This window comes from Argiope bruennichi, chromosome 10 (assembly GCF_947563725.1).
Source record: "Argiope bruennichi chromosome 10, qqArgBrue1.1, whole genome shotgun sequence".
In the NCBI taxonomy this organism is placed as follows: Eukaryota; Metazoa; Arthropoda; class Arachnida; order Araneae; family Araneidae; genus Argiope; species Argiope bruennichi.
The window spans coordinates 4,248,419-4,267,496 of record NC_079160.1 but is presented as its reverse complement, the minus strand read 5'-3'; the positions used below and the strand labels follow the sequence as shown (position 1 = coordinate 4,267,496).

At 27.9% G+C, this 19,078-nt stretch overlaps 1 protein-coding gene across 3 annotated transcripts in view; it reads left to right on the top strand.

The window, feature by feature from the left end:
• Positions 1-3,977: 3,977 nt before the first annotated feature.
• The window catches only part of LOC129988902 (protein fuzzy homolog), a 34,211-nt gene continuing 19,110 nt past the window's right edge, over positions 3,978-19,078 (top strand). Inside the window, exons 1-5 of one of the 3 annotated variants that reach the window (XM_056097188.1) lie at positions 3,978-4,160; positions 4,448-4,572; positions 5,213-5,366; positions 14,590-14,706; positions 17,412-17,609. In XM_056097188.1, coding sequence (XP_055953163.1) covers positions 4,086-4,160; positions 4,448-4,572; positions 5,213-5,366; positions 14,590-14,706; positions 17,412-17,609 — 669 coding nt within the window. In that variant the 5' untranslated portion in view covers positions 3,978-4,085. Of the gene's footprint in view, positions 4,323-4,447; positions 4,573-5,212; positions 5,367-14,589; positions 14,707-17,411; positions 17,610-19,078 lie in introns of all 3 variants that reach the window. The other 2 variants (XM_056097189.1, XM_056097190.1) reach the window with 2 other exon arrangements.

The following is a 19,078-nucleotide window of genomic DNA, read 5'->3' as shown; positions in this document are numbered from 1 at the left end:
TAAACTAAAAAAATATTTTAGAATGTATTTCTACAATAATTTTTATTATTGTAATAAAATTCATTTCATTCCCAAGACTATCAAAATTTAACTAATCAAGTAAAGATGAATTTATTCTTTTGTCATTAATTTAAACTTGTTTTTTCTGTCACTCAACATTACGCGTTTGTTTGTATGCAATATAGTGATTACAAAAAAAAAAAAAAAAAAGCAGTATGACAGCAATAATATTATTTGATAACAATAATCATTGAAAAAAAATGGAATATTATGTTTGCAGTAGTAGCTGAAAAATCTACAAACGAGGTAAACAATTCCTTATGACATCTTGAAACAACACAATTTCTCGTACCCTTCAAGATATTTTATTTGTTCAATAAAAATGCTTAGGTAAATGAACACAGCCATATTCGAAATTTTGTTAAAATACCATTTTATCATTCAGATTTAGTATTTAAAACTTCAAAAAATACATTTGGAAATTATGAAATTTTCTTCTGAAGCATTAACCAAGGTTTCTTTTATTCGCAAAATAATTATTTTTCTTCAAAAGTAAAATTTTCTTTTAGTGCGAGTTGATTAGTGATGGCATTCAGGTATCTAATTTTAAGGATAAATATCCACAATGGTTATTTATTTTTCAATTAATAGTATTCATATAAAAAAAACTGTATGATCTTATATGCTACTGTTATAAAGAGGCAGAAAAAGTATAAAGATAAAAGAGAGAAAGGGAGGGAAGCATATAATTTTTTTTATTTCATAATTTTTTTAAAAAATTAATAAAAAAACAAAGAATAACACATCATACATTTAACATACTTAATTTAAGTTATTTTTAGTTACAATGAATAATAATGAGGTAGACGATTTTTTAAAAAGTAATTTTAACTAAATAAAAAAAGAAAGATTTTTTTTTTTTTTATTTAAAATGATATTGGAAACAAAAGTGAAAGATACTGTTTACAGTTTTTTTCCTTCCAATTTTCAGGCTGTGGTTTAAGCATTAATAAGAATCATGTTTTAGAGGTAGAATTTGAATTTTGAGAGGAGTTGTATAGATTATCAGCTTCGATACAATATCTTGAGAATATATTATTCATATATTCCAATTGTAAATGATTGTGCTTTCTCTTTGTTCATTAAGTTTTTTCCTGTCAAGTTCTCTTTAGAAGTTCCCAATTATATGATACATATCCAAGTTCAACTGCTCTTTCATATGCTAAAAGATTTATTTTTTCTTCTTTTGTGAATACAATGGCCCAGGAAGTTCTTTCAGTTGCATTTAAAATGTACAAAACTACTTTGATTTTTAAAATACTGGTTTCATACAAACTCCTTCATCAAAACAATGATCAGAACATATTTTGTGATCCTTCTGATATTATTCATTCTCTGTCCATCCTTTTTTCTGTAATGAATAAAATCTGTCTTCAGTTGATTGCCATCTATTTTCTTTTATTGATCCAATTGATATATGTAAACCACTCATACAGTTTTAACCTACTTGCGTTAGTAGTTTAAAATTTTTACTGAAGGTGAATTGAATCAATACTAAATTATTTTTGGAAATTAGCCTTTCTTTACGTTTTTGTAATGGGGACAATGGAAGTTGATTTAAAGTCTCCAAGTGACTAAAGTCATATTCTCCAAGTTATTAAATTCCTATTGAACAAATGAATTTGCAGATAATTTGATTCAGTTAATATAATTATTTTTATTATTGATTCTAAATTGTAAATAATTTTTTTCAATTTAACATAAACAGTGTTAAAATTCATTATTCCATTGTAATTATTCATTACTTTAAAACAAAAAAGATTATTTTCCAATTTTTTTTTCCTAAAACATTTTTTTTCTATATCCTCATAGAAATTGTCTTTTTTAATAATTTAGTCAAAACCTTAATTGTAAAAGATAAAGTAGGTATATAAACTATATAAGTTTTATAGGTTTTAAGAATTTTCATCATCCTTTATAATTTTTTTTTACACAATATCTCAGAACTATTCATCACTTGGTATTTATCCACTCATTTGAATCAGTTAAAACAATATTAGTATAACATTTTTTAAGGTGGAGTAAATGTTTATTTTGTTAATGGTTTGGTTAACTAATATACATTTGTATATTAAAATAATGAATGCTTGTGAAGCAAATCATTTTTATTTCATGAATTATTATTGAAAATCAAAATAAGAAGAAATTAAGTTTCAAAAAACTAAGAAAAAAAAAATTTCTTGAGAAAATGTAAGTGTTGAATAAAATATGACTTAAATATTATGCAAAAATTAACAAATGATATTTTACAATTTAATTGAAAATTCTATTGACTAATTTAGAATACACTAATATTTTTATATTAAATTAAAAAATAATTTTTATTTTTTGAAATTAAAAATTACATTCCAAATTTTCTTTAAAAGTTTTAACTTCTGTACATTATTATAAAAATAGAAAATTCAACATTTAGAACAAATTTATCCACGATATTAGAATTTTTAATACAAATTTTCTTTTAAAATATTATTACACCAATCGTATAATTAGAAATAATTGATTCTATTACCTTTTCAAATTTAGTTTGGCTACTTTCAATCAAAATTCTGATTTTTAGCATTAAAAGAAGAATTAAATTGCTGTATGCATAAATAAGTATATTAAGCATTTATGAAAAAAAATTAATAAATTAGAATAAAGAATATATGTATTGAAAAAGTACTTTTTAAAATCATGTAATATTAATCAGCTTATGCATATAATTTTTAATTCAATATAAATCTTATTTTAACAAAACAAAAATTAGTTTTTATTAAATAGAAAATATTGAATATTTAGATGATTCCTTTGAGGATTTTTGGTTATCATACTTTCTTAACAGAGAATAAGCCATATTTTATCAAAAACTTAGCTAAAATTATATATATATATATCTTTACAATGCATATTTTTAAAAGTATGAATTATTCAATTTGAAAACAAATTTTAAAGAGTTCATCATGCACATTATCAACATTAAAAAAAAAAAAAAAAAAAAAAAAAAAGAATGGACAAAACTGCAAGATAGAGATTACAGATTTTTATTATTGCAATTTTTAGACCACAAAATATAAATGCTTTATTGCTACTATAAATACTAGCAAATAACAAAATCAAAGCATGCCTGCAGTTATAAAAAATGTTTTAAATGTTCTATAACACTAATTTATTACTTAATTAGGTAAAAATATATATATAATTTTTTAAAAGCATCATTTATAAAAATTTTTAGCTAATTTTTAAAAAAACATTTAGCTTTGTACAACAACAAACAAACAAAATATGGGCATTAAAATTAATAGTATAAAAAAACTAAAATACTTTCCAATGAATACAGCCAAATTGCAAGAAATAAAATTAAAACTCCATCGAATTTGTATTCCGAATAAAGCATCATTTTTAACTTCCATTAAGAATTTAAATGAAACTTGTAAGTTCATTCCATTACTTTGTGAAAACTTTAAATTTCCTTTAACAAACCAATAGAAGATAGAATTTAATTATGAGTTAACATATTAGTTTCTTGCCATTTAATTAATTATAAATAGAAGGAGCCTGTAGAAAATTCAGCTTTCCCAAGTTCCCAGCCACAGTCAACATTCATTTCTAGTCAAAAATTGGATTCCTAAAACTTAATTAAGAGCAAAAATAAATATATTATAACACGGTATTATTCTTTTATTAAAAAAGATCGTGCATAAATAAGGTCTGCCTTTATCATAGATCCAACCGACATTCGTCCACACTCCACCCTATACATTCCAAAAATGCGCTTCATTCTTGGCGGGTAAATAAATTTTCAAATGTTGGCGAAAAAAGCTTTTCCGTAAGCAACCATACATCGATTCCCCCATTTCCATCCCTACCGGAATGAAATCCGTCCTCCAGTGCTGCTTCCCCCATTGCTCCCCCCTTTCAACTTCAAATGGGGGGTTCAAGCGTCCTCCGGTTAACGAGTCTCGGTGAAGATACAACGCTGAAGTTCATTGATAAATAAATAAATAAATTGTCATATTTGATCTGCGTTCCTTGAACATTAAATTAATATGGCTTTTTTAGCGGTACTTACAGCTGATGGTGGCGTACCCATTTTCACTCGAAATTCGGGGGAAGTTGTATCGGTAAAATAGTTTGGTAAAACTAAAGAACACAGTATACATTTTTCGCTAAGCTTTGCCCAAATCGTTCCAGACAATCGAAAACTTGTGAAATATTAACTAAATGATCTGATTAAGTTGTCATATTTGGTAATTTGTCGCTTTTAAAAAATAAGTTTGTCGACGGTACTGCATTCTTTAGTTTATCCTTTTTTTTTTTTTTTTTTTTCATTCAGGCGAAGGGATTATTCTAGCGGATTTTTTCTTATTTACATTTAAATGCTTAATGGGCATGTTTTTATTTTTCACAGAAGCTTCCTTTCGCAGCTATTGGTTCTTTAAATGGTGTTCATATGTTTACTCGTTTGAGGAATAGTGAATTAAAGAGAGCAGTTACACCTGAAGAGAAAATTATTTGGCGGGAATATCATAAAAGGTAAAATAAATTTCTGTCTTATAGATTGATTATGAAACTAAAAAGTGACTAAATTAAAACAAATTAAGTTATGTAAAGTAACTGTTGCAGAATTTTTTCAAAAAGTACAATATGTATGTTAATGTTTTTAATTAGTTTTCAAGTCTAAAAATTGTCTTTCATTTTTCCAGATCATATGACAACTTATGTGCATTATTTAATTAGAATTTACATTATTCCCTTTGTTTCTGTGATACAAAGTAATGGCAACATTCAGTTAAATAATTATAAGGTATTTATAAAATGTCAGTGCTTTTGCTTGGCATTCACTTATGTTTTATTATATGGAACTGAAGGTTAGTAAGGCATGTTCTATATTATTCAGATAATATAGTTCAATTATTTTTTAATTTTGAAACGGATGGCGAACATGAATAGGGAACAAAACTGTGCATTTCAAAGAGATTTTAGTTTTCATTAATACTTTTAGTGAAATTTAATTATAATAGCATGCAAAATTTAAAGATGCTAATTTAAATAAACTTTTGACAACCTGATATGGCAAATACGATATTATAAAATATTTTTTAATGAAAAGATTATTATTTGTAAATGAAGCTGTTCATGAAATATATTTTCTGAATTTCTCTTCCTTTAACAGATTGGTTTTGATATTGATTACAAAAAATGATGCTTGCAGTGACTGTCATATGTCTAATTTACTAGACAATATTTTTGCTGGAATGGCCATGCTCATTGGGCTAGATCAGCTGTTGAAACCTGGGGAAGTTATGAAGCTTCAGAAGTCATTAGTGGTATGTATATCTGATTTTCTTATGTTTTTTTTTCTTCTGAATAATACAGTTGGAAAATTAAAAATAATTTTACTTCTTGCAACCAATATGCTCTTTGTGATGTAGTAGTACACCATTTACTGAATATAAAATGCAGCATTCATATATTAACTGCCTAATAGTGATTAATCACCAAAAATAATTGCCAACATCATGTTTATTGAATTTAGCAAAAATATCAAAGACTAGTCTATTGACTACGTTCATCAGTGATATGCATTTAAGTCTATAGTTCATAATTTGCATGTAGCTAAGCCAAATTCCCCGGAATTGTCTGTAGTTATTACACAAGTATCTAAAATGCCTAAGACTCTAAGTTTTTGAGTTCTTTTTGGTCATAAATGACAATTATTGAAATGTTTTTCAAAATTCTATTTTTTAAAGAAATATTTATCTTTATATTCTATTATATTTAATTATTATATGAATAAAGATTAACTAGAGGAACTGAGATCATAGCAGAACTATTCTTGACTAATTTCTTATATTTAGTCAGCAAGGAAATCATCACAATGATACTCAAGAAAGTTCATGATCAAGAATTGTTTTCAAATTAAACTTTAACTTAATGTTATTTACATCCATTTTCTACCAACACAATAATTGGTTTGTGACAGATCTCACAATTTTAATTCATAGTCAAATGAACTTTTGCTGGCATCCTCCTCTCCAAATTTCCATGCAAAACAGCACGAGGGAATTTGAAACTTGATATTGAATATAATAAGCATCAATTTCACATACATAGTAATTTTTTTGTAGAATTCATTTTTAAATGTAGCATCCTGCAGTCTGAAGTCTAAATATTGCATTATAATTCCAAAATGTATATTATTTTTATCTTTACAATATAATTCAGCATCTAAATATGATAGTTGTCATTTAAGTAATTCAGTACACAAATATTAAAGAATAGAACAAACATCCAATATCAATCATCAATGTTTTATGCCTAGGAGAAATAATAAAGGATAGCCATTATGTATAGTTCCTTTAATCTTCTGGTGGTTTTGTATATTTCTTATACGTACTAACATAAAAATCAAATTTGTGAAAAACCAGTTACTGAAAGTTTTATTTAATTAATATGAGGATAATAAATGATTATTCATGAAAATTAAATGCAATTTTTTAAAAATATAAGTATATAATATATGTAGTACAATGCTCAGTATAAATATTCTTAATTCACACATCTACTAGAGGTTTAAATTCCTATGAAGACAATTTTGTCTATATGATTAGCTTGGTACAATTATGAAAATCATTAATAATAACAAATATTATGAAGAAAAAATACAGTCAATTTTATTTGCTATTTTCCATTCCAAATTTAAATTCGAGAATACTGGCAATTAAAAGGCATTTTACATTGCTTCCTCTTTTTAATGAGGAAATAATATTTCCAATAATAATGAAATTTAATTAATGTACTGCAATCCATATATAGATAAAATCCAATCACTGCAACATCTAAATTAAGTAAAACCCAAGCAATGGCAATAATTGTAGATCAGCAACTTGCACAATAATAAATCAATAGAAATTTCGAAATAGGCATGGTGAAGACAAAAATATAGTATGGTGGAAAATATCAAATATAGTTTTATATCTACTCGGTGAATGGTTGCTTAACAGGGTTGGATTCAGACATTTAGTCTTACATTATTGGTGCAGCTGTAACTGAATCCTGTTTAACATTTCCACAAATTTCAAAAAGCCAGATATGCTCATGAAGTAATTACAATGATATTGCATTGCTTTCATAATTAGGCATAGAAGAAATATTGTTAAATAAGGCTAATAATAAAAAAAGTCAAAACAGAATAGAAAAAGACTAGAATTTTGGAATTTCCCCATTCAGTTATTGGGATAATATTGTGTAGCTAGAAACATTGTTGCTTCATTGTTCATTCTATTAATTTCAAGTTGTCACATTAAAGAAAATGTGTCCTTGGACTATTACTTTTGATGCTATATACTATTCTTGCTAATTGTTTATATATGTTTGAGATCTTATAGAAACCCCAAACAATTTTTTAAAATATATTCAATGTTTCTATGAAGTAAATTCATCAGCAAATCATGTGTCTGATGTTAAATTTCACTAGGAAAACAGAACATTAATGAAAGGCCAAGGAGTAGTTGTAGGAATTAGAGATAAAAGAAATATTTCTTTTAAAGTGAATGATATTGTCTTCTAATCTTTCAATTTAAAAAACAATTGAAATTAAATGTTAAAAGTACTATAAAACAAAAACAAAACAAAAAAATCTTTCAGCTAATTTATTTTGTAAGTAAAAAACTTGTAACTTAAAAATAATCAGAAGCCCAGTACTTTGAGATTATTTGAATAGGTTCAGCCTTAAGAATGCATTGAGCTTCATTTAACCAGAAGTGAATATTTAATACATATTATAATACATTTGTAGAGAAAAAATAACCTTTAATATATCAGTAAAAGGCAATGAAATGAAAAATAGGATAATTTGTGAAAATATTCTAATTTTCTGTTGTTGTTGTTAAATATACATAATTTCCCAAAATAAGAGAGCCAGATTTGAAAGCTTTTTTCGACTAAGAGAATTAACATCTTCTTCTTTCACATATCTGATAAAGGAAACCAAAGAGAACCTAGAAATAAAACTGATATATTAAACTATTTGGGAAACTGTACAGAAGGGGGAAAAAATGGAAACACAAATGCAAGTTTCTCCCCTCTTCCAAAAAAATCATTACTGCAGCTGTATTTGATGGTGCAGTGACAGGTCACTTCTTTCAATAAAAATATTAGCATTTATGAACTACTATAATATTATATTTAAGTCAAAAATTCACAGTTTGCACCAAATGATGAAAATTGGTGAATTGAATTCAATAGGTAATTTTTTTTTATCCTTGAAGTCTAATTTTTATAAATTAAGGAGAATAAAAATTGAAATCCATGTGACACTATTCACAAGCATTTCTTGCAATTGCAGTTACATCTGACATACTAATAAGAGTAAAAAATTATTGCTTCACCTCTTAGTGACAAAAGCTTTATGAGAACAATATAAAGGAAATACAATTGTCAGCACACTCAAGGAATGCGGAAAGATTAAAGTGACTTATCAACCTCCCTTACAAAGAATATTCCTTCTTTTGTAAGTTATACTCTCTTCAAAACGCATGGCCTCTTTTGATATTTGATATTTAAATTGTAAAGAATTGATGCTACTTCAATCGATTGCATGTATTGTGACATATTTGCATATTTGACAGACATGATAATACATCAAGACTCACTGTAGTGCATTGAGACATGAATGCATGTGATCTGCAAGGGAGACTTTGAGAGAGTGTGTTGTTAAAACTTTCTTTACTTCTTAAAAAACTGCACATATGTTTGAAAGTAAATTTCCTAATGAATTTCGATCATACTCATAAGTTTAATTCATGCTTTATTAATTGACTGTCAAGTTTTCAAATATGTATGATATTATTTTCAAATTTATATAAATTGTTGGCAACAAAAATATAAAATAATTTAAAATTTAATTGAGTTTCTTTGTTTATGTCGTTAAGTTCCAGATTTTAAAATTATTTTTATTTGTTCTTAAAGTGTTTGCATTGTTTTATATATTTTTATTTTTAACTTTAGATTATCTTTAAGCATGGAAATTATTTTAAAAAAGGAATTGCTATTTTCCTAATAAATTGAAAAATTGATATCTGTCATTGATAGGAGGAATGGAAATTCCTCATATCAAAAGCAAACAAGAAAATATCATTGTTTGTTGCAGTATTTTCAGAGAATAATTTTGTATTAAAATTTGTTGCAGAGCTGCTCTTATGAGATCCTATAGCATCAACCAACATGAATATTTATCAAACGAATGAGCTTCAAATTATTATAAAGATGAAAAACAAGTAACTGTAATAGAGAGAACATATGCTTCTTATGCCATAATTCATGATAAAAATTTTCCATTATTTTCATTCATTCATTATACAATTAAATTATTGGAAAACTTTTACAATGCTTTATTTTCATTTGGCAGGATAAAATGCAAGCTATTATTAAATCATTATATAAAAATTGTTGTCAAAAGTATTTGCAGGAAACTTAGAAAATGAAGCATTTGTAATGATTTTATCTGATATAAGTCATGAAATAACTTTACATCTAACACTAGTTAGACATTTTAATATTATTTACATCGTTCAAATTAAATTTAATTAATAAAATAAATTAATAAAAATTTAATTTAAAAATAATTTAGAATCCACTGAGGATGAAAGTGCTGAAATTTTGTCAACTGCCTATGTAAAATAATTTAAAAAAATGTGAAATCCAACATTGTTATACTAACATTTGATAATAAAAATATAAACTTTGGTGAGTGAAGATTCAGAAGTAAATAATGTGTATATAAGTTTATGTAGTAGTATGAATAGGTTGTAATACACATGTTTTGCCAAATGTAATCAACATAACATCATTTGCCATATTTGATGAAGTATAATAATTACAATTCATTTGTATTTCTATCATTTTAATAACTGTATAGTTACTTATAACAATTTTGTGAAGAAACAAATATTGAATACAAAAGACTTTTGGGGATATACAAAACTTAGATGGCTTATTTTAATACTCACTATGGAGTATGTTCTATAATTTTTTAAACCTCCCTGTTCATATTTTTTAAGTTTATATAAATATTTTAAAATCCTGGAATTGTTTTTCAGTAAGGAAATATTGGAAATATGAATATATTTTGTATATAATTAAGTGCACCAATTTGGATTTTTTCCTCTAAAAAATTCAAAAGATTGAAGATAAGCAGATTTCAGCAATAGAATGTTCTTATCTTGAATAAATTTATCCATCAATCTAAGTCTCTGTTTGAAGGTAAATTTCTTCCTTTAACTATAAAAACGAAAACTGTCAGATTTAGATGAATAATATCTTCAAATTTAGATATCTAGTATGTCAATCCAGTATCCAGTATGCCAATATTATCAAAGAATGGTCTAAAATAATAGCAGTTTTGACTTCATTGCAAGTATAGAACATATATTAAATCTTGTAATGATTTTTTTATCTAAAGAAATGCCTGGTATTTAAATTAATGACAGTTGTCTCTTTTAAGAAATGGATATATTAAATGTATATTAAAATTCTAAAAAAATGAGTGCAATAGATAAATATATGCATTGAAACTGATAAAAGATGAATGGAAATATCCAATCATTTCAAAAATGTACATATTGAAATGAACTATGGTGAATTTGTATCGAACTTTCTTCAAACTAATGCAGCAATTTAAGCATTTTTTTTTCTCCCTCCGGTTGCAATGAGTTTTGAATAAGATTGAATCGCGATACTTCGACTGCTCCAGTTGTAAAATTTAATATAAAGGATATTTTTGTTCAAATTATTCTGGAAAATGATATCTTGAGAAAAAATATTCATTCATTGGTAAAGTACTCATTTAATGGATAATTAATAGGTATATAAATATAATTACAATATAAAATCCTACTAATATTTTTATTATTTGTTTATCTTATTACAATATATTCTGTATTATTATTACAATGAATAAGATGTTTCATTTATTTATGATATTTGTTCCTTCAACTTATGTCTTTTTTTTTTCATTGTGAGAATTGGGTCATCTTAACTGAAATGTATCCAGAAAATTCATTACACAGGACAAAAACAGATGGCTGCATTCTTGCACACATAGTACATTTGAAAATTATCATGACAATAACAGTATACGGCTAGACATTCGGCAATATCTGTGTTTTTGTTATAAGATTTTTTTTAATTCACATTTTGAAAGGAAAAACAGCGGGGAATGGTTGTTGCTCATGACATACACTGAAGTGACAAAATTTATGAGATAGTAATAATATCGATAGTAGTAGTAGTGCGGAATGCAGAAATAGGCAGCGCATTAGTAGGGCTTTCATTTGTATTGAAGTGATTCATGTGAAACAGTTTCTGACGCGATTATGGCTGCACGATAAGATGAATAGATTTTGAACGCGGAGTGGTAGTTGGAGCTAGACGTATAAACATTCCATTTCGAAAATCTTCAGAGAATTCAACCTTCCGTGATTCACAGTGTAAAGAATGTGCCAAGAATACTTTATTTCAGACATTACCTCCCACCGTAAACAACGCAGTGGCCGATTTTTTTTTTTTTTTTTTTTTTTTTTGCATTTAATGACCGAGACCAGCCACTTACGCATAGAATTGTCAGTATCAATAGACTAGCAACACTGCGCGAAATTTCAAGAATCAGTGTGAGACATAACGCAGTCTCAAAAACGGCTAAATTTGACTTTAACGGGCTATGGCAGCAGTAAACTGACTTGAGTACCTTTATTGACAGTGCTTTCCTAGACTCATGATCATATTGGCTGAACCTTAGACAACAAGAAAAACGTGGCTTCATTAAGCCACGATCCAACGACCTGTGCGTTTGCAGACATGTCACACTTTCCCCTGTTCCCCGTCTCTTTCAGTTTTCCGGGTTCTTAAAAATGGGTCATAACTGTTCGCTATTGGCTGGAAGAACATTCTGGACAATTCCAACGGATGATTTGGCCTCTAAATCGTCCAACATGAATCCCATTGAATATTTATAAGACATAATCGAGAGTACAGCTACTTCACTGGTAACACTTTTGCAATTATGTACATCCATAGAGACTGAAATGTCGGATATGTGTTGTTTTTAAATCAGAAAATGATATATATATTATACGAATAGAAGAATTTATCTAAAAAGACTAATTACTGCCAGAACTCAAATATCTTCTTTGAGCTGCTTAACAGCTGCTCTGTAAGTGATTAGTTGAAATTATATAAAGTAGCTATTCTACTATTGTAGTATTTACAGTCAATTTTATGTTTCATATCTGAGTTTTAATCCTTCTGCTTATGTTGCCTATCCCAAATAATACAACTATAATACAGGGTTTCTGGAAAATGTTTAGAAAATGGAATTGGACACAGTAACACACAATTGCAATTCATTTAAAATTGTTTATTTCAAGCTTAGAATCACTAAAAATTTGCTTCTTTAAAAACTGACAATTATGCCAAATAATGTTAGTGGTATTGCTAGATGACATCATTTCTCTTGTCTACTAAAATTTCTCAAGTAGAATTTTATTTATTGTAATTTTGCAAAAAAATCCATTGCTAGTTGATAGGAATAGTATGAAATTATATCAGAGGTTTAAAACATAGTAAAGTTTGATGAAACAAAGTGGTTCTCTTGTAATTAGTAGATCTGTAAATTTTCTGAAAGTTTGATTTAGGGTTGCCAGACTCTGGGGTTTTGGCATATTGCTAGTCCTATCATTTTGTAGTTATATCACTGGATTGCAAAGAATTATAAATAGCATGAAATTTTATTTGCTCTACTTATAAGTTTTTAAAATTATTTTTAAGAAAGGTGTTTTTTTTAATCTATCTATTTTATTTATTGTTTTGATTGTCTTTTTTATTAATAGTCTTTTTGAGTTATGTGCTCACATCAGTTGTCCCAAATAATATTTTACATGAGCTATAGCGGTAAGATATTTTTTAAATAGAAAAAAATTGAGTTTAACTTTTTTAGTTTCATTGAATTAACCTTAATTGAGTTAAAACCTCCCACTTTTTTGAAAAATAAAAAAAGGTGGGAAGGTGAGGAAAATGAACATCGAATGTGACAAAGAAATTTCTTTCACCAAAATCTCTCTAAATTTTTCAAATTATATTCATTGAAAAATAATATATTTCATATTTTCTTGTATGCAAATAGAAAAAAAGTGGAGGAAATAATTATGTGGAACTGAAAAAAAAAAAAAAGTTTGGCTTTGGTTGTATCAGTTTTGGTTATACGGTTCAGAAGGTGTCTACTTTTCTTTGTAGGATTTTGATATGCTCCTGGGATGTATTAAATTTCCATACAATATAATTATTGCAGTGTTTTATGTAATATTTGCAATGTTGTTTCTGTTTCGTTTTGCATGCATTTTTTTAAAGATAATGGATGAAGTATTGTTTAGGTTATCAGTTCACTAATTTTTAATTTATTAATTATTTGTTACAAATTTTATCTTGTTTTGATGTTTTTACACATCTTATAATTTCTCCCTGCATTATTGAGGCAAAACTTAACAAGTTAAAATTTGTTAATGTAAAGATGAATTCAAAATACATAAAAATGATTAAAAATGAAATATTTGGCAAAGTACTTAGCTCACCATAATATGAAATTAATTATGCTACATATCAACTATTTTATCAACTATTTAAATTTTGTTTTGCATTAAAATGTTATAACCATTTTCTTTATATTATAAAGCTGCAATTTAAAAAAGCCTCAGTCATTTTTTAAATTTTTAGATTCGATTTTCCAATTTGTAGCAAATTAATTAAAGTTGCACATTTAGTTGCTTATTTATAGAAAAAATAAATGAATGAAAATTTTCAAGAGTTCAATCTTTAATTTTCTAATTTTGTGATTAAAATAGGATGAAATTTATTCTTTTTTTCTTTCGCCTTTCATTCTATGCGTATATTGAATTTTTATAACTTATCGATTTAGTTAAACATATTTTTTAGTTCTATGTTTTTTTTCTGTATTAAATGTATAGATTATGTAATCAGACTAGATTTTGTGTATTAAAACAATGAAGACAAATATAGCATTTCCTTCTAACAAATAAGTAAGAGTTTATACACTTTTCTGTAAAATTTTTAGCACGATAGTTGAAACATTATTTTAATGGTTTAATCAAGTCACAACTGCTTTATTCCAACCATTAAGCAACCAAGAGATGATTAGATTTAATTAAAAATAATTTTTTTTTTGTACTTTTACTGTCTTTGTGTCAAAACCACTTTGATTAATTTTTTTTTCTCATTTTTGGTTAATATGATTTATCGGATGTTTGCAAAAATGGAATTATTGATCCATTTTCCTGCCCACTTCCTGATATGGTTTTGAAATTTTATGCATTAGCGTGTCTATTCTCAATGACTATACACTTTTTAATATTTACAAAACTTAATTATTAGTTAATTAAAGACTGAAAAGTAGAAGTGAAAAAGAAGAAATCTTATGCTAATAGAAGTGTGGTTCTAAAAATTGTTTTTTCCCCCCTTCTAACTATTATCTATTTACAGATCTGCCATCCATTGGTTGATTGTTTTCTGAAGCAATTGGATAAAGACAAAGGCAATATGGGTGATTTGACTCGGACTAGTGACTGCTTATTAGCTACTGATACACACAGCCTGCAAGTAAGTTACATTCTTTAAACATCGCTACATTCGAATGGAATACATTTATTGTTTTATTCTTTATGCGTGGTGTGTCCGTCTGAAAGGACATATATGAAGAATATTTTAATCGCAGTTAATGTATAAAATGGTGATTGCAACTGACATCGATGCATGGATCCCGTGGATGCCCCTTTTTCCATATGTGAGGAGTAGATAGCTTTAGTGTCGAAATGAATAGGGTGTTAATGGATCTAGTTTCCAAGGATGTCCAGCATTTTTTACTTTCTCGTATAGGAGAAGAAAAAGTATTGTTGTCATCAAAAAATTCGGAACTCGAGATGTTGACGAATCTCTACTTCAGATCTCCCCGAGTCCGAAAAATGCATTTTCAAATGTTACCTGTGAACGCGATCATTCCAAAACGTTTTGAGTGAGACGAATGAAATGCGGTGCATGAACTCTATGCGGAATGTGTATGTTTCTATCAAATTTTGAACGAAATCTATTCAGAGAAAGTGTGTCTATCCGAATAATACTTAACACGATTACTACAAAGGGAAGAGAGCTGGATAAATGAAATTTGAAGCACAGATTTAACACCTAAAGTGTAGATAAGTATCAAATATGGAATCAAATCTGTTGAGCGGTTGACAGTCTTTTGTCTGTAATTTCTGAAACACATCAATGTGAAACTGAAAAACGCATGATTGAAATCTGTGAAATCAGGGCATTTCACTTGTAGTTCTGTACCCAGTTTTGATTTTAAGCAATGGAAGCAAAAAGATTTTCAAAATTCAGATTTTTGATGCTTGTATGCTAACCGTATTCAAGCAATGAATTGGAGGGAAGAAAAGACTGCCAGAAATCGCACTTTAATAGGCTCTTTTGTAATTGTTCGCCAGTAGCATGCTTTTAATAATATACAAATATTTTTATTTGAGAAAGTTTTTGGGCATCACACCCCTAGTTTGTGATAGAAGAACCCCCCCCCCTTCTTCTGTTGAAAAAGATCATAGTATTTCAGATAACTTCGGAAAGTTGTTTCTCCATGCAATAAATCTAAGAAAATAACTTAGCCATCTGTGCCACAGTCATTGGCAATATAAAGCATATGAATAGGATCCTGAATAAAATTCTTCTTTCCAGCGTCCAAAAGTAGCAAAAATAATAACTTCTTCCATCATCCCCCTCCCCCTTCTTTTTATGCTTATAATTCTCTGTTTGGCGCTTCTAATGATAAAATTTAATCCTAGGACCAGAGAATAATTGCAGCATGTTTACTGCAATTATTCTCATTCAGTTAAGTTTATAGCAATTCTAAATAACCTTCAAACATTTTAAAACAATAATCTTTTTTTAATTAATAAAAATGTTTGGTGAATAGAAATATGACCTTCCGAGCTTATTATTATTACTTTAGGTTGAGTCTAGTTTATCAAATACCACTAACTCGCTTACTTAGTATTAGCATCATTTCCTTAAATAATTGAAATATATTTGCCTTTGCTGCTGAATCAAAATATTGTTTTCAATAGACTCGTTTGTGTATTTCAGAAACAAACTTTGCTTATGAGCGAACATTTTTAATTTTTGTTTATTTTAGTTTTGGAAGAGAGTAAGTTTCATTGATTTCAACTAATTTATTCCGCACTTTTGCGCACATCGTCATTGCTCTCAGGACATTTGTCTTGCTTGTCCCCAACCTATAAACCTTTTTTAGCCACATCACTGAGCTAACGTAAGAAGACAAGCGAATGAATGAACATCTCTGTTAGATTACGATAACGAAGATAAGCTAAGAGAATTGGAGAATGGCGTTTTTAAGATCTTCTTTGCAGTAATTAAGTAAAATGTATAGATCAAATATGTTTCCATACAAGAGAATAGTCGTACAGACAAACCGCTTTCGTCTAGACTGAGATATGTAACCAGGGTGGATTCAGACTGTCATTTTAGGCATGGGTTATGCTCACGTCTAGAATATCGAAATTTTCTGAGAGGGGGAAGGTCAGCAAAGGCATTTAAAATTAAATACGGCATATGCCCATATTTAAATGCTACATTAAAGACAATATTTTCAAATTTTAAATAATTAATTCCGTTGGAAATAAAAAGAAATATTAGCGAAATTGTTATTTAAAGCCTCCAGGATTGCTAACCGTCAATGTAATATAATACTCTCTTCATATATAATAGAATATATAACGTATAATATTCTTTTATAGACACGCCACCTTGACTCACTGAACAGAATATATTACGACTAATATTTCTAACTAACTTTAATCGAGAATACCCAGCGGCGAATTGACCGTTCATCAATAAAGTTCTAAAAAAAAGATGAGATATGTAAGGTTACAAAAAGGCAGATTAAAAAAATATATATATTATTCTTTTACGTAACCGGTTTCAATCAAAGATTTTTTTTATCAAACAATTGATATGATCAATTCAATGTGGTCAACCTTAGGGCATCTTTTCTTCCGGACTACGAAACAATGTTTAAGGTTTGGAAAGGATCATGATCCCTCATCCCTTCCCATTGTATCCGCCCCTTATAACACGATTCATAGTACCAATGTCGCCAAAATGTTACTATTCCAACTTTACGTGATTTCTGTGAAACTTTGTGGGATAATTTGGCAAATTATTATTAGACTGTTATTAAATTTGGCTAATCATAAAGTTGTCTTACATAAAATAAACGTTTGAATTTTTTTCAGGAATGTTTGAACCAATTCTTGGATGTTGCTGATAGCTTATATGGATGCTTACTAATTAAAGGCAAAGTTGTTGTAGCTTCAAAAGAATGGTGGACGTTAACTAATCAGGAACAAAATTTAATTTGCTTTTATGTGAACTGTTTACCTAAAGTTTTATCACGAGAGATTCTTATATATTTGCCAACATCTTCTCCGCAGGTATGTTTGCTTGCTGACGATTTAAAGTACCAAATCAAAATATTTGTAACATATTTTAATAACATTTAGAAGTTGTAGGTTTAGTTAAATAAAAAAATAATATTATTTAATGTATTGTTGCAAATATTTTTAATATATTTTATACCTTCACGATCTGATAATTATGCATATTTAGGGGGAAATACGCCTTTTTCTGCATAATTCTTGATGACAGCTCTTTTTTTTTTTTTTTTCAATATTTAACATAATAAAATGTTGCTTTACTTTTTATAAGGCAAAGTAGTAAGGATTGCAAGTTAATTCCAAATGATTGCATTGTTTACACGTAACTGTAGATCAATTAAAAAGAATGACAGATCAGAGTAAAGTTGATCAATAAATAATTGAACTAAGGCTTCTTATTTATTGATTAGGGCCCAGTGGCACAATGGAAGTAAATGGCATCTAGACCATTTTTTTTTCTTCTCTTACCATCATCATTCATTTAATAAGAGAAAATGACATCTGGGGGGGGGGTATTATCCTTTCATGCCCTTATCATATTTAGCTTAAAAAACTGGCATAATTGTGCTTATGTTTCATCGCCCATAAAACTAATGAACAAAGCATATATATCCTGCCCTAATTCCTATATTTGAAATTGTGTTGCAACTAAGTTGTGGAAATAGTAAGATTAACATACAGGTGTGTATTCAACTTGTATTGGTAATATGTACTAAATAGTAGGGGAGACCGGGGCTAGTTGGCACTCGGCTAATAGCACTGTTAAAAACTACTAAATGGCAATAAAAGTGCGAACAGAGTGAGCAGGAAGTATGACTTCATACGCTCAGAAATTTTTAGTCAGTTTCATGTGAATCTGCAGACACCAGCGGTCAAGTTTTATGTTTTGCTTGAAAAGTAATTATTCACCACTCACTTGATTTTCTTCTAGAGTATACAATATTAGCAATGAAATTTATTTGATGATACATTTCGTATTTTGACGTTCATGAGCATATTGATATGTCTTTTAATTAATTTTCAGAAAAAAATGGAATTAAAATAAAAATGACATGATGGAGCATGTTGGCGCCTTGTGTTTTGAACGATTAAAATCTTTTTCAGAAGCATGGTTAGAAACAGAGATAGTACAACAAATCGAGTTCCGACTCTCGGAGGCCTTTTTTAAAAGTAGTAAAAGAGCTATTTCATAAAGAATTGTCCTATTCAAAGGGTGCTCAAAGTATAAGATACATTTGCTTTCTCTAAAACGCTATTGCCAAAAAGTTTCAAAAGCCGAGAATGTCTTTCAGCTACCTGACAACAAGAAATCTTTTTAGCTGTCAGGAGGAAGCAAATCTCGCAGAATATGTAAACCGAGCCTCAGATGTTTATTTTGGTCTCAGTCCGAAAGAAGTACGCAATTTTATATACCAGTTTGCTCTTTCCTTAAAAAGGAAAGTGCCTGATTCATGGAAGTTTAGTTA